Source organism: Pleurodeles waltl, chromosome 6, assembly GCF_031143425.1.
Source record: "Pleurodeles waltl isolate 20211129_DDA chromosome 6, aPleWal1.hap1.20221129, whole genome shotgun sequence".
Classification (NCBI taxonomy): domain Eukaryota; kingdom Metazoa; phylum Chordata; class Amphibia; order Caudata; family Salamandridae; genus Pleurodeles; species Pleurodeles waltl.
In genome coordinates, this window is record NC_090445.1 from 887,880,027 (window position 1) to 887,894,588 (window position 14,562).

At 44.6% G+C, this 14,562-nt stretch overlaps 1 protein-coding gene across 10 annotated transcripts in view; it reads right to left on the bottom strand.

Annotated features, from left to right (window-relative positions):
* Nucleotides 1-3,602: 3,602 nt before the first annotated feature.
* UROS (uroporphyrinogen III synthase) overlaps nucleotides 3,603-14,562 on the bottom strand; it is a 450,422-nt gene continuing 439,462 nt past the window's right edge. For all 10 annotated transcript variants that reach the window (XM_069239701.1, XM_069239705.1, XM_069239706.1 and 7 more), the window contains one exon: nucleotides 3,603-3,848. In XM_069239701.1, the coding sequence (XP_069095802.1) occupies nucleotides 3,723-3,848 (126 nt within the window). In that variant the 3' untranslated portion in view covers nucleotides 3,603-3,722. The remainder of the gene's footprint in view (nucleotides 3,849-14,562) is intronic.

Sequence of the window (14,562 nt, forward strand, 5' to 3'; positions counted from 1 at the left end):
CGGGAAAATGTGACGGAGTACCTGGTGGACAAAATTCCCATTCACCTCTACTGATCGCAGGGCCACTGGTGTCTGAAAGTGCTACCTTAAATGGCCCTGCTGTTGATATGCTGACCTGGTTCTAGTACTTATGACCACTCTTCGGGTCACAGAAGCAAATATCATGAAGGTCACCTCCAACCTAAGCACTCTGCCCTTTTATTTAGGCTACAAGACTTTGGGCATTCTTTGCATTATTGTCCACCCGCTGCCCCCACTCAACTTCAAAGTTGTCCTGTGCATCTGAGGACATATGAAGAGAAGGAAGTTTTATTGCTGCCAGCAGTCTGTCTCCCGGATGAAGACTAGGAAATCCATGCTGCACCCTGCCCCACCACCTGCGGGCTGGGAAGCCTAGGCTCTGGGTTGTCTATTGCCCAAGTCCCATCAGCCCTCACTTGCCTGCCGCCCCGAAATGGAGGTCTGAAGGGCTTCAATTCATGCTGACGAAGAGGAAAATCAAAGTGCCGCCTCACATGATACTTGCAAACTTCCACTACTAGATATGAGATTGTTGTCAGAGTGTATTTACTCTACTACAACATGTGAAGTTTAAACAGGAGCAGAGATGCACTTTTGTACATACAAAACGAATGGGAGCTGTAAGCCTACCTTCAATGGAGCAGGGCAGAAATGGGACTAAAGAAGGCCTTTTCCTCCTCGTTTTAGCACCACCAGTGCCAAACACCTTCCACACTGCACCTTCCCTGGGCATGTCCCATTGCATTTCAGCAGCACCAGAAAGGTGCATGTATTTTCTATCTACACATGGCCACAGCTGGCCCACTCCTCTTCATCAACCTTTGAACAGAACAAGTAAATGGGTCCAAACTACTTCACCCTTTCCCAGCACACGCCATAGTGCCATGAAACTATGTCTCCTTCTTTCCTGACCGCTCCACTTCATGAGGCACCTACCTGCCTTACTCCCTTTGTAGCAGATTGTTGAGCCACATTATGTGCTGCTCCAGCCTTCTCGGACTGCCCCAGTCTGTGAGAGAGAAGACTACAAAAATGAGAGGACATATCTGTTTCAAGGCTCCTAGCTTCTGGTAAGGCTTGGATGTATTTTTAAAGGTAAGGCTCAGACACATTTTTAAAAGGCTCTACCTCTGCTACCTCTCTGCAGCTAGCCATATTTAGTATGTGTTTTGTTTAGCGCCCAACCACCCTTTTCAGCCTCTTCACAGCATTTTGACACAATAAATTTGGGTTATCAGCGTGCAGTAAGGAGAATTAGATGTATGCTTCTGATCATAAATCCAGTTAGGAGAGCTATCGGACTCCCAGAATACATTCCTTTGTATTTTTTCTAAGAGCCCAGTCTCTGCTAATATTAACTTTGAATACAAAGTGTTGCCAGCCACCTTCTCACATCCTCATAGAACAAAAAATTACAGGGGTTACTATTATACGAACTCACTAATACTCATGTTATAAGCCTTTGAAGGATGGAAAGCAGATCCTGCAGATATTCAAACCTGTGACCTCCAGTTTGCTTTTGCCTTTGTCAGCAGATGCTGTGACTTGCTGAGCAATTGTACATTGAGTTGTCTTTGATTAAACTCTATCTGAACTGTGTATTAAAAAAATCATATTTAAATATCACTGTTTCACTTGGGTAGTTTGTATTGGGTAAATGAAAAGTCTCCAAGTCTGATTCTGCTGCCCTCTACCTCTGCCCCCCCCAAAAAAATGTAGTGTATCCTATGTTTCTGGAAACAAGGATTAGAAAAGTAACAAAGAGATGTATCTCTAACTTAAGATTTCATTCATACATGTATTTAAAACATCCATAATTTTTGTGTTACACACATAACATTTTGGGATTAGCGTGGTTTTTTGATGGAATTTTTTTTTACATATTTTCAGAGTGCTTCTTAAAGTTTAGACAAAGAACTCAGGCCGGATGTACTAACATTGGGAATTACGATTTCCAAATTGTGATTCTTACTGAATCACAATTTGAAAATCGCAATTCCTAATGTATGAAAGTTTTACAGAAAAATTAGCGGTTCCTAGTGGTTGCAAATCGACCTGCCTTGTAAATATTAATTAGGTATGTTACAGTTTGCAACCCCTTAGAAATTATAGTGATCACAGGGATGATGGCCTGCTGGGGTCAGAAGACCACCATGTCTGTGATTGCTTTTACATAAAGGAAAATGCAATGCGTTACAAAACAACAACAAAAAAACATTTATAATTAGATTTCTAAGAGTAGGTAGTGTTTTTTTAACATTCTCAAAGGGGAAGGGGTGCCTATGGACCCCTTCCCCTTTGAGACTGAACCTATAACTACCTTTCAACTGGTGGTAAAAAATGTATGTTTTGCGACCACAATTCGATTGCAAAACATTAATAAATACTACTGCGAATTTGTATTTGGAAGGGAAGCCCTAAATACGGTACAGCCAAATTCTGGTTCGCAACCCAAACTGTGATTCTGCAGAATCACAGTTTGGTGTTTGTACATATCAAAAAGCATTTTTGTTGTCGCAAACGGCCAGTTTGTGATCTCCAAAATGAATCGTATATCTTGCCTTAAGCCACATGGGAGGACACAATAGCAAGCGAAAGAGTGCAGAAGGTCCTACTCCACAGCACACCCAAGGACTCGCCAACCCTTCAACTGATTTACCAAACAAAAGAAGAAGAACGCACATGCTAGAAATCAAAGGAGAGGCGTGCACACCTGCACCGCAGAGAAGATTACACTGAGTGTTTACCGGGGACAGGCTGCGCCCGTGTTTGTGGACTTGCTCGCAACTGCTGAAGTACACAACCGTCCAGCCTCCTGCTGCTTAATCTCCTGTGTTTGCACACGTCGGCGGCCTGCAAGATGTTGCCGTCCTCCTTTAAAACAAGTTGTCACTGAGGTGTGATGTTAATGTGGACGCAGCACATCTACCGCGTGTGATGACTGTGGAAGGAGGGCGGAACAGGAAGAATTTACAGAGGAAGCCAGGCCCTGCCAGCTTATACTAACCTGTAGAGCATCAACCATCTGTGGCCTGCCTGATCACCGAGTGTTAAACAATCAGCCGCCTGTGCGGAAACTCCAACTGACTAGTTACAACATTCTTCTAGATTGGCGCTGCATCTTGAAAATGTTCATTGTTGTCTAATAGCTTTAGTCACTATTTTTACTTAGCAAGTACAATAATTACCCTTTCAATAAGAAACCTTTGTTTTCTGTTTAATATAAAGTCGATTGTAAAAAAAAAATACACATGGATGGATTAATTTGAAACCATGTGTAACTGGTCAAGTGGAAATTCTACCAGGGTCCGGTATGCGTGGATGTCAAATGTTGGTCTACAGCTACCACGAGGCATCGATCCAACAGTACACAATGGACGTTAGATTGTAGAGTACCGTGGCTGGGAAGCAGCAAATACTCAGCTAAAAACCATGGAGCAGCAGGTGAGGAGAAAGGGCTGCTGACAGGGGAAACGACTGGGGGCGCTAAGCTGCAAAAGTGCCCGAAGCGGGGTATACTGGTAGGCCGCACACGACTTTTATTTTAATTATGGAAATATGAATCATCCAATAGGCTGCTATTTACAAATGTCTATGTTTTATTATAACAGCATATATTCGAATCAAAACCACCCACACGTGCCAATGAACCTCGCAATTGCTGCGTCTTCAAGAGTTTCCAGACAAGCCCCGCCAAGTGTTCACTGCTGCAGAGCTGACTTCAGCCCCATGGCCAGGTCCTGAGGCGTTGGGTTTTTCGCAGTGCAGCTAACACGCACCCCTTCTGCTGTCAGCGCCTCGGCTGTGGTTGGGCCTATTGCTGCAAACTAGAACGTAAAAAACAAAAGTACGTTATTACTACTATCTCGGGCTTTAGTGCATTGTTATCTTCTACCTACAACTTCTACGAACAGTTAATGGGAATGGAATACAGTTCACACTGACATTCAAGGAAGAGTTTGTAAAGATCTATGTGCACATCAGCAGAGAATGCTCCCACAGCCTACATACACCGTCTAGCTTACATGGAGTGTGCTTTACCCACCAGCCCCACAGGGCTCCTGGTGGATCCATTAATTCACCAGTTACAACAAGCAGGCTTGCTGGGTCTCCGTGCCTTTTCTTGAGTCCATGATTCCATTTCTAACCAAGGTCTACCATTGACAATTGGGGGCACAGAGCGCAAGGAAAGATACAATGGGTATATAGGCATGATGCAACCCTAACTGCACATTATAAGGATATTCCAAGACAGTGGGTGGTTCTGTCCCAGTTTGGTGAGTGTGAATGTACTGACTATAGTAGAGATGTGTCACATACAACCTGCATTCCCACGCCCAACAGACAGTTCTGGTCTGTGTATAGGAACAGCCATGATGGGCTCAGGCTCACTCACTCATTTCCCAATCTGTTTGCCCTCCAACCTAGCCGAGGTAGCCAGGAAGCAGAAATACCCTGGTATCATTGAAAAAACTCTACCTTCTTTCCCAGAAGATCTCACTTGTCTCTAGTGCAATGTCGCACAAGAGCCCACAGCCACCACACCTGCTGCTATTGCTGGTTGCTCTCCTGCTGCTTAGGGATGGCCGAGTGCGGCTTTAGAGTAGGATGGTGAGATGCAGCCACCTCCTTCCAATGCCTTGAGTAGGCATAGTGTGGCCTACTGATGCTTCAGCCACGTAAGACTGCATGTAGCATAACATACTCCTCATTGTAGAGATGAAGCTGGAAGTATTGTGTGCACAGCATGTCAACACAAACTGTCAACTTGCCAATTTTGAGATCATAGCCCAAATGTCCTTGACTCTCCGCGGTGGGAAAAACACAAAACTGCACTGTGCCCAGAATAGCTCAAGTGAAAGGGAACGTCTGTCAGGTGTGACTTTGGCATGTTGCTAGTGAACCCCAAAGATGGCAAGAGGTTTGCAGTAGTCCGGAGGTGGGTAATGACTGCCTGGGGTGAGTCCACCTTCAACACTCAGGCCCTCATTATGACATTGGCGGTAAAAACCACCTACCGCCACGGAGAAGGCCGCCAAAAGACCATCGCCGTGGCTACCAGCCAACCGCCATATTATGACTGTAGCCGGAATACCACCAGAAGGATGTCAGAATTCCGGCTATGGTCATGGCGGCGGATGTGGTAAGTTAGCGCTGCTGCCAGCAGCAGCACCACGCCAGTAAACTGCCGCAGACCGTATCATGACCCATGATACGGTCTGGTGGTGTTCTGTTGGCGGACGATGCTGCTGGCAGCAGTGCCCCATCCGTCTCCTGCTGAAGTATCCCCTGAAATCAGGTAAGTTGGGTGCTCCGACAGGGGAGGGGGAGTTGGGGGTGTGTGTATGTTTGTGTGTTCGTGAATGCGGCTGTGCTTTGCGTGTGGTATGTGTGTGCATGTATGGATGTGTGACTGTGTGTATGTTGTGTGAATGCGTGTGTGCTTGTTTGGATGTGTGGGTGGATGAATGCATGCGTGGGTGCATGTGGCTATAAGTGTGTGTATGAGTGTGTGTGATGGTGTGTGAAGGTGCATGTATGTTGGGGGGTGGATCTGGTGAGGGGAGGTGGGAGGAATCTGGGGAGGGGGGCAGGGAAGACCCATATCAGTGACATCGAAGGGATTCCCCATCACTGATAGTGCCTACGGCCATGGTTTTCGTGGCGGCAAGGAAGTCACGAAAACCATGACGGTAGGCGGGGTCATAATCCCACGGGCGGGCTAGTGACGGCAGCCTGGCTGGAGACTGAAGTCTCCAGCCCAGTGGCTGTTACCACCGTGGCGGATGGAGTTGGTACATTAGAAGTTTGGCTTGAGCCAAACCGCCAATGTCATATTATGGGGAAAAGTACTGCCAGCCTGTTTGCACTACTTTTCTCCATAATACCGCCGTCCGCCAGGGTCATAATGAGGGCCTCCGTCATTGAGGTTGGGTAAAATTGGTGCCCCTGACTTTACTTTCAGAAACTCACACGGGGCAGTGGGAAGAAAAGCAAACTGAAAGTGCTGTTGACCCACCATTAACTGCAGGTAACTCATGTGAGCCAACAGGACGGGGCTATGGAGATAAACATCCTGCAGGTCCAACACTACCATCCAGTATCAAGGACTGACAAGACCTGGGTTAGGATGAGCATTTTGAATTTGTCATTTCTCAAAAAGGCATTGAAAGGGCGAAGGTCTAAAATAGGATGAATACCTCTTCACACCAGGAAGTAGCGGGAGAAGCAGCAAGTTCCCATTTCTGATGAAACACGTTCCTATGGTTCCTTTGGCCAGAAGGGCCTGAACTTCCTGCTGTTAAATGGACAGATGGTCCTCCATCAGCTATCCCGTAGATGGTGGAAGGTGTAGTGGGGTGGAAGGAAAGGAAAGAGAAGGACATAACCACTGCACAATTTAAAGTACCCACTTGTCCAAAATGAATGATTGCCAGCCTGAAGGAGAAAATGCTGCATCCTGCCTCTGACATTGTGACTGTGTGTCTGGAATGACCCACTAAGGAGGTTTTATGGCTGCAACAGCTGGGGGTAGAGGTGAGAAATCTGCAGGGGACGGGGTTGCTCCTTGCCCTTGCTGTTTTTGCGTGCCATGGCCTCAAAAGGGCTGCATGTTCTGCTGAGCTGGCTGAATGGGCATTTGCTGGCTGTACTGAATGCCTCTACCATAGCCACTTAGGGAGCAAAATTACTGGCAAAACTGATGTGCTGTGGGAAAAAGGCTCAAGGAGTGCACTGTGGCTGTATTGTCTTTAAGGAGCTCGAATAGGTGAGAGCAATCCAAGGGCATGTTCATTAGGAGGTCTGGATCTCACCAGAGAAGCCTGTAGATCTCATCTAGGTATGTCTTCGAAGCGTCACACTGGTGCCTATCACCCGACCAAGAGACTGTGTGGCATCCAGCCCACAGCAAATTGTAATTCTCTATCCCAGTGGTTCCCAGTCTGTGGTCCGAGGACCCAGGGGATCCGCGAAACCTCCTCAGGGGGTCCACGACTGCTTAGAAAATTAAATAATATTAACAGATTAGGTCCCCAGCTTTCAGTAATGACTCAGTGGGGGGCCCCCAGAATCCAATAATACTTAGTGGAGGTCTCTGTGATCCAGTAATGATAAAGAGGGGGTCCACAGAAGCCAAAAGGTTGGGAACCACTGCTCTATCGAGTAGAGTGGTACAGAAGGCATTGAGGTTGACTCTGCTGGTGGATGCCTGCACCACTAAATTTTCTGAGGTAGGGTGCTGTGGTAAGAAAGCCGGATCACCCAAGACAGGGCAAAAGCGCCTCACTGTACCTATTCACCGGTGGCCTGTAGCATGTGTTTGCCCATGTCTCTAGAAGTGTGTCAGTAAGGGCCTCTTTAAAAAGGGATAGGGGTTCTGTAGTGTTCTGTCCGGGTTGGAAGGCTTCTGTGAGTACATTAGTTTTCACCTCCATAGTGGGCGACTGGAGGTCACGGACCTCGGCCACCCTTCTCATCACCACTGTGAAGGAGGCACTTTAATCAGTAGCAGGCCCAGGTGGAGAGACCAGCCCAGTGTCTGTAAAAGTATCCAGCGCACTTGCATTTTGACGCTCATCATATTAGTTGTCCTCAGTGTACTTATCCTCTTCATCAAAGTGATCACTGTCAGAATCAGTGCTAAAAAGATTAAAAATAATCTGCATCCATCTTTCAGGCAAGGGCATGGTGTTAGTGTCTGATAGGATGCCAGAAGGGTGCAGCCCATAGACATCAGGGTGTGGCCTCTATTGAAGTCGAACCAGAGTCAGTAAGCACTATAGGTTGCGCTTCATCAACGGAGTCAGTATCGGTGCTCCATGGTGCTGTTGGCTTGGGTCATCAGGACCGATGTGAGAACAGAAGCCGGTGTGGGCCTCTAATCAGTCTCAAAGATTCCAACTGGTGCAGCAGAATCAATCAGCCTTCAGAATGGAGTTACAGAATTCCTAAGTTTGCTACAGTTTCACCAAAGGTTCCAGAAACGGGGGTTGTCCCAGGATGAGAGTCAGAATCCGATCCGAAGGAGACAAGAGTTCTGCAGCAAAACCAGAGGAAAGGTTATGCCCTTGCACCTTTTCAGAAGTTTGAGAATGGTGGGAACGGGATGAGTTTGCTTGGATTCGTTGTGCTTCTTTTTGGACTTACCAGATGTCTTTGACCGTGATGAACGACTTTGGGAACGAGATCGGGACATTCCCTACGACCAGTCACGGCACGGAGTCTATCGTGTTTGGTGACATCCAGCTTTGCCTCACAGTCCCAGGTGGCCTTCGGATTCATCGAGGCACAATGACTACAAGGCCTTGGAGTCAGGGCCCAACCTCAAGTACCAGAGACAAAACCAGTGGGGATCTGTTACAGACATTTGTTTGTGACAATCCCTACAAGGGATGAACTTTGTAGTTTTAGGGGGCGACACTGTCCCTTGTAAACTGGAATTCTCAGGTACATTTTGAAGAAGTTTGTAAAATTTTGCCTTAGGTGAGACGTGGGGAAGCTCTGGGTCCACATCTGATAGCACAGAAAGAAAGGAACTGACCTCAGCATGCTTAGGTGACACTTGCATCCAGGTTCAAACATCATGTCCAGATGTGCGCAGCTGCACAATGCCACCTACCTGCGCACAAGGGTACTGTTTTAAAATTTCCAGATCCAGTCCAACGCCTGGTAGAGTATTCAAAAGATGAGGAATCTGCAGTGGGGCAGGTGCATGGCAGGACAACAGGTTACTTTTGCTTCATTTTCAGCAGGGGGAAGAGGTTGACTGAGAGGGGTGGGTTAGTAAGGTATTATGGTCCACAATATTGAATAAGGAGGCGTGGAAAACATGGGCAGTTGGTGGGGTGGGTGTGGGTGGCAGAAAGCCCGTTTTTTTCTGTTTTTCTTTTACATTAGGAGATGGAGATGGACATGGAAGGGAATATTCAGAGAGTGGTAGGGATGGAGGTGAGGGTGGGTAGCAGGAGGCCATTTTTATACTTTTTATATATATTGTATGCATTTCCTCAATTACTTATCTACTTTTGCTTACAGGTTAGAAGCAGGGGCAGATGATCTAAGGGCAGGAGGAGAATATACAACACAAATTACAGATGGGTGAAATGTGAATAATGGGGATGTTAATGAGCTTGCAATTCTGAGTGACTTCATAGACAACTTGAGCATCACTATTGTTGTCAATCTGATGCCCATCCGTTCATCGTTAGCCTTCTATAATTCTGTATGTTACGGTGTTAGGGTTTGGGGTACTTCAGTCTCAGCTATTAGGCATAGGAACATCATGTTAGATGAGATTTTAGCACTGAAACAGGCCTTTTTTAGCCTTACACTTTGAACATTTTCTGAATGCAAGATGATGCATTCCTAAGTTGTACAGTGGGATAGTTTGTAATGTACTTATTTTGCTTTATCCTTTTAGCTGGTTTTATACAGTTTCAATTGAAATGAGCATATTGATTGACTAATCCAAGTTTAGACTGCTAAGGACATACCTAAATTTATCTTGATGAAGATCCGTTGCCCAGATTTAGACAACACTGGGTAGATTTGAGACAAAAATAATCTATTTTGCAATATATCTACTCTTGTTTGCGCTCACTAAGGAATATAGTGCTTCATTAATCTTTATAGAGCACATTAGGTCCTCAAGGAAACATTGACTTCACCCTTGTTTCTCCTTCAGTAGGTTTGTCACAATATTCTCTCTGCTTTTTTATTGTTGTCTAATTATGAAGTGTTCCTTGGATACCATCAGTCTTTGCTCCCAGTAGCGTTAGTGAGGTCTAATGATGGTGATCAAGTATTTTCCGCTCCACTGTTGAGTACAAACGACAAGCTGTCAGTGCCAGGAGACATAGCATGTTTTAAAGGCGGATTAACAAAACATAATAACAAATTCAATCTTTTTTTAGGTATGCTTTTCATTACAAAAAGAATAATAACAACCTTTTACTCTCAACTTCTACAACAATGGCAACGCTAAGTGGCTTGACTTCTGTACAGTGCATGCTCAGATGCACACAACATACTTACAGACATTCATGCACATAAATACATCTCCGCAAATGGATGTGATGGCGTGCACCTAATTGTCCCTGGTGCTCCTGACAGCGTGACGCCCCACACACTCGTAAATCAAAGTAGTAACTTCTCTCGAAGAAAACGGCACTCCCAGCACACTGGTATTGCCCTACTGAATATGCAGTATAAGTTGAAATGTGCATGTGATAAAATATTCATTGGGAGGACAATTTACAGGCACACAAAAGGGTTTTACAATACTTCAGGGCTATCAACAACAAAGACAATAGTAACCCCAGAGCGAGGCATTTCTGGAAGACACACCAGGGAAACACAGGACTGTTACCATATTCAGTGATCGATTGTGTTCCAAAGAACCCAGGGTGGGGGGACGCGTGGATAGGGGTCATAGAGAAAAAAATCCTCAGAAGACTGGAGGCACGGTATATTTTAAAAGTTGATTCATTAGAATCAAGAGATTTGAATATCGATACTGAACTGCATGTCTTTGTTTAAATTTCTCTTTTGCATTCAGGGCGTTGCCTTGTTTATGTTTTTAGTAATTCATTTTCATAATTTTTGTTACTACAGGACCAGACTACTTGAAATAGAATAGTGACAGCCAGATGGAGGAGTAGGGCAATACCAATGTAGACACCACAAGATATGTATATTAATTATTTTTGTTTGTTTGTTGCGTGCTTGTCAAAAATTGTAGAAATTGTTGGTACTTTTATTTCAGTTGATTGTTAGGCTACTTGGTCTAGATTGGTTATTTGACATGTTGAACAATAGCTATTGCATAAAAAGTGTTATATTCGAGTATATTAAGATTAATACATGCAAAATAATTATATGACAGAAATGGTATTTCTCGAGTACGGGGGCAAGGGTAATAACTGAATGTCATATGATATATTTATTTGGGGATTTTTCTGACAGTTAACATGCGATTAATGTAATATGTCCTTCGTATATATGTATGATATGGTATTTAAAGATGGCTGCCACGTTTTTATGTAAATTGATGCACTTATGTGGTCCGTTTTTTATATTGTCAATTTGATGATATGGTTTGTTTAAACAGAGTGGGCTGGTGGGTGCTCCTAACTACGACCAATGTCCAGTTCAAGACCGAAACTCGTTGGAAGTGTCAGCCGCATAATGATTATGTGCACACAAATGTGCTGAGACTGCTGTGTTCTTCTGCATTGAGAAGTTACTGCTTTGACACAATATATCTATTGAATTGTTTAATCTCTTATGTTGGCTCCCTTTTTTTTAGCGATGTACACTACTCTAAGACTGTCTAAAGGTGGTAAATGTGTCAGAAAAGTTCAATTTAGGGATTGAGAAAGGAGCCTTGTGACTGTGATGACCTATCTAAAATGGAGTAGTTGACAGCTGACCAAAGGTGCTTGACAAGGAGGAAATAAGTGAGGAAATCAAGCCACAGGAGATCAAGTAAGGGGAAGCAGATGTTGGACAGTATAAATCAAAAGGGGTGTATGGTGACAAATAGTATGAGGAATCCAGGGATAAGATGGAGTTATGAATTGTAGACTGTTACAAAGATGCCAGAACAAGCTAAAAAAAAGCCATGTGTTCATGTCAACAAACCAACAAAGACAATATAAAGACACAAGTAATAAAAACAATGCAAAAAAAATAATGATAAAGATATGAGTACATAATAGTAATAACAATAATAGATAACTCTTGAGATGGAAATGTCCCTTGCATGGTGTACAGTTTTGTTTTCTTACACTAAGTGCCTGAACATCAATATGTGGTATAAAGGTTTTTGTTTTTTGTCCCTAGCCTCTCATTATTGTCATTTGTGTGAAAAGTCCTAGACTTGTCACATGACATAAGTGAACTGCTGGACCTGCCCTGTGACCTACAAGGGTACACAAAGCATGCCCTTCTTGTATTGACAATGGACTACTATCCCTGCCATGGGTTTAGTACATGGAGTGATGGTGGCAGCGTACTGTGTTCTGTGATTTCATAGATGTGTCCAGACTTTTGTTAGTCTATGTCATCAGACATCAGGCATTGAACGGTGTCTAAGGCAGGCCTGGATTGGTGAACCAAAAGCAGCTTTTGAAGAAATGCTCAAATCTGCCGGATCCCTTTCTCTCCTTAGGCTTTCAGTTTCCATCAATCCTTTGTTTCTTCTCATCTCTCACTTCTCCCTATCTGATTTTTTGCTCTCTCTCAGTCCCTCTTCTCCCCCTCTCAATCACTCTCTATCAATGCTGCCAAAATCGGCCTCCAATGGCTCCAGCCAACCGAGGAAATGTCAGATTAAATAAAAAGCCAGTCCAGCCTTGAAGGCAGCCACTTTAATGAACTATCTGCTCAAATAAGGTATTGCAGTAATTGGAAGGATGCTCGTGGCTGGGCAAAGGAACTACAGGCCAATAAAGAAAGCTGTGGTGAAGCATTCTGGGCTGAAGTCTGCACACTATCTTCAGATGTTTAAAGAATCCAAGAGAGCAGATGGTGTGTTGCAAAATAGGAATGAGTCGGCGACGGAGGGATGAAGGCCAATGACTGTCATGCCCTTAACACATTGATAGTGACAATGAGACTCAAGGAGGGGTGCTTTAACCAACTTAGGCAATATTTGTGAGATCTGACAGAGAAAGATCCAGAGAAACTTGCAGTGTTTGCTGACACGTGATTAGCTCATGGGGTTCACAACAGCTGGAGCAGCATGGCTCTAAGGTAAGATGAGTGAGAAGCTCTTAACAATCTAGCTGCAACCTGGAGGGTAGAGGTTTGGGAAATTTCAAAGGTTTCAAGGGGGGACACAATCAGAAAGGCAGTTGGATTCAAGTCTGGAATACCACATGGATAAGCGAGGGCGGGAAAATTATTCCAAGCCCAAATTTATTATGTGCTTTAGGTGGCACAATAAGCTAGACTGTCACATGAAAGACCCTGTACCTGCTGCACCTATGATAGTGGGTGTGTTAACTGGGGGTGAAGGGATCTGAGAGAGCCCAGTTTCCCTCATTCTAGTGGCTATTCACCTTAGTGAGATGGAAGTATAGTCACTCAAACATGATGAGGTTGGTGTTAGAAGCTATTATCAACAGGAGGAAGGATCCTGTTCTGAGAGATGCAGGAGCTAACAGAACAATGGTTGAGAGTAAGTATCTCAGACTAGAGCAGTCTCTCACTGGTGCCAATGGCAAAGGTTTGGAGGCCAGTGGAAAGACCTGGAGTATCTGACTGCCAGAGTGGAGGTCGAAATCAATGACAAGCAACCATTGTTAATAAATGTGTGAGAGACGCAGTGTGTTGGATGTCTCTTGGGCAATGATTTGATTGCCCATGGTTTAGAAGCCTACATAGCTTGGACAATGTCAACTATGTTGACCACAGCGTAGCCTAATATTTCAGGCTCAGAAGGAAAACTGGATAATTCCAGATTTGCCTAGATCAGAATATAGTAGTAAGTGGATCAGGGCAGACTCCTGGAAGGCACTGGCTGTGGTCTCTAGTCTCTGCTCGTGCAGGAGATGATAATGAGATACCTGAAGTGGATTAGGTGTTGGAGCCTGAGCCACTAACATAGCTGCGGGGGGTTGTTAGCTGCTGGAGGATCTACTTGGGAGGGCTCAGAGATCACAAAGTATCTGAAAACACTGTGGACGGATACCATCACAGCGATGCTTCTGCTTAGCAATGTACAGTAGTGTATAGTAGTGTGGGCGAGCTGGGGTGCTTTTAATGTAACCAAACCCAAAGCAGATGAGGCTAAAATGCCGACCTTAGTGAGCACTTCAAGAATAAATCCAGCCCTGATCAGTTATTTTCCCGGAGACTATACCATGATCCCAAAAGATGGAGGACTCAGTGGCTGAACAAAGTCATCACTGGGGAACTGACCCTAGAAACGCTCCACTTTTTAATAAGGGAAAAGGCCAGAGGAACATGAAGACTCTGGAAACTCAAACTCCTCCAAATGAAGAACCTTCCTTGCCTTTGTTTTAAGAGTAGTTGGGCATTTCACAACCCTCTGAACCCCTTTGAGAACTCTAGATAAAAAGCATAACTCAGAAGACCTTAATAAAGGTGTACTAGGGGATCTCTTTCAGCTGAAGCATAAAGGGTTACTGGTTGCAGATATATGTCTGCTAACAGTGGGACCTAAGCACTTGAAGTATTCAGCAAATAGAGCTTAATTTCCATAATGTTGATAGCTTCTTAACCGAGCTACCATCAACACGCACCTGAGGGCAAAAGCCCAAGCGTAGAGACATGTTATGAAGTGTCTGAGTGAAACAAGAACCAGGCCCCCTGATCGGCACAGATGTAACTCAACCATACACAGAGCAATGTGCAAACATGTACCTTTACGAGGAACAAGTAGATGACACCAGGGTTGAGAATCCCATCTCTGAGTGACCTTATAGAGGTAATGACCTTCACTGCTGAACCACCAGTAACTTCCTTTTCAGCTTTTAAGTCTAGGAAGTGGCCTTCGTGCATTAACTCTAAGAG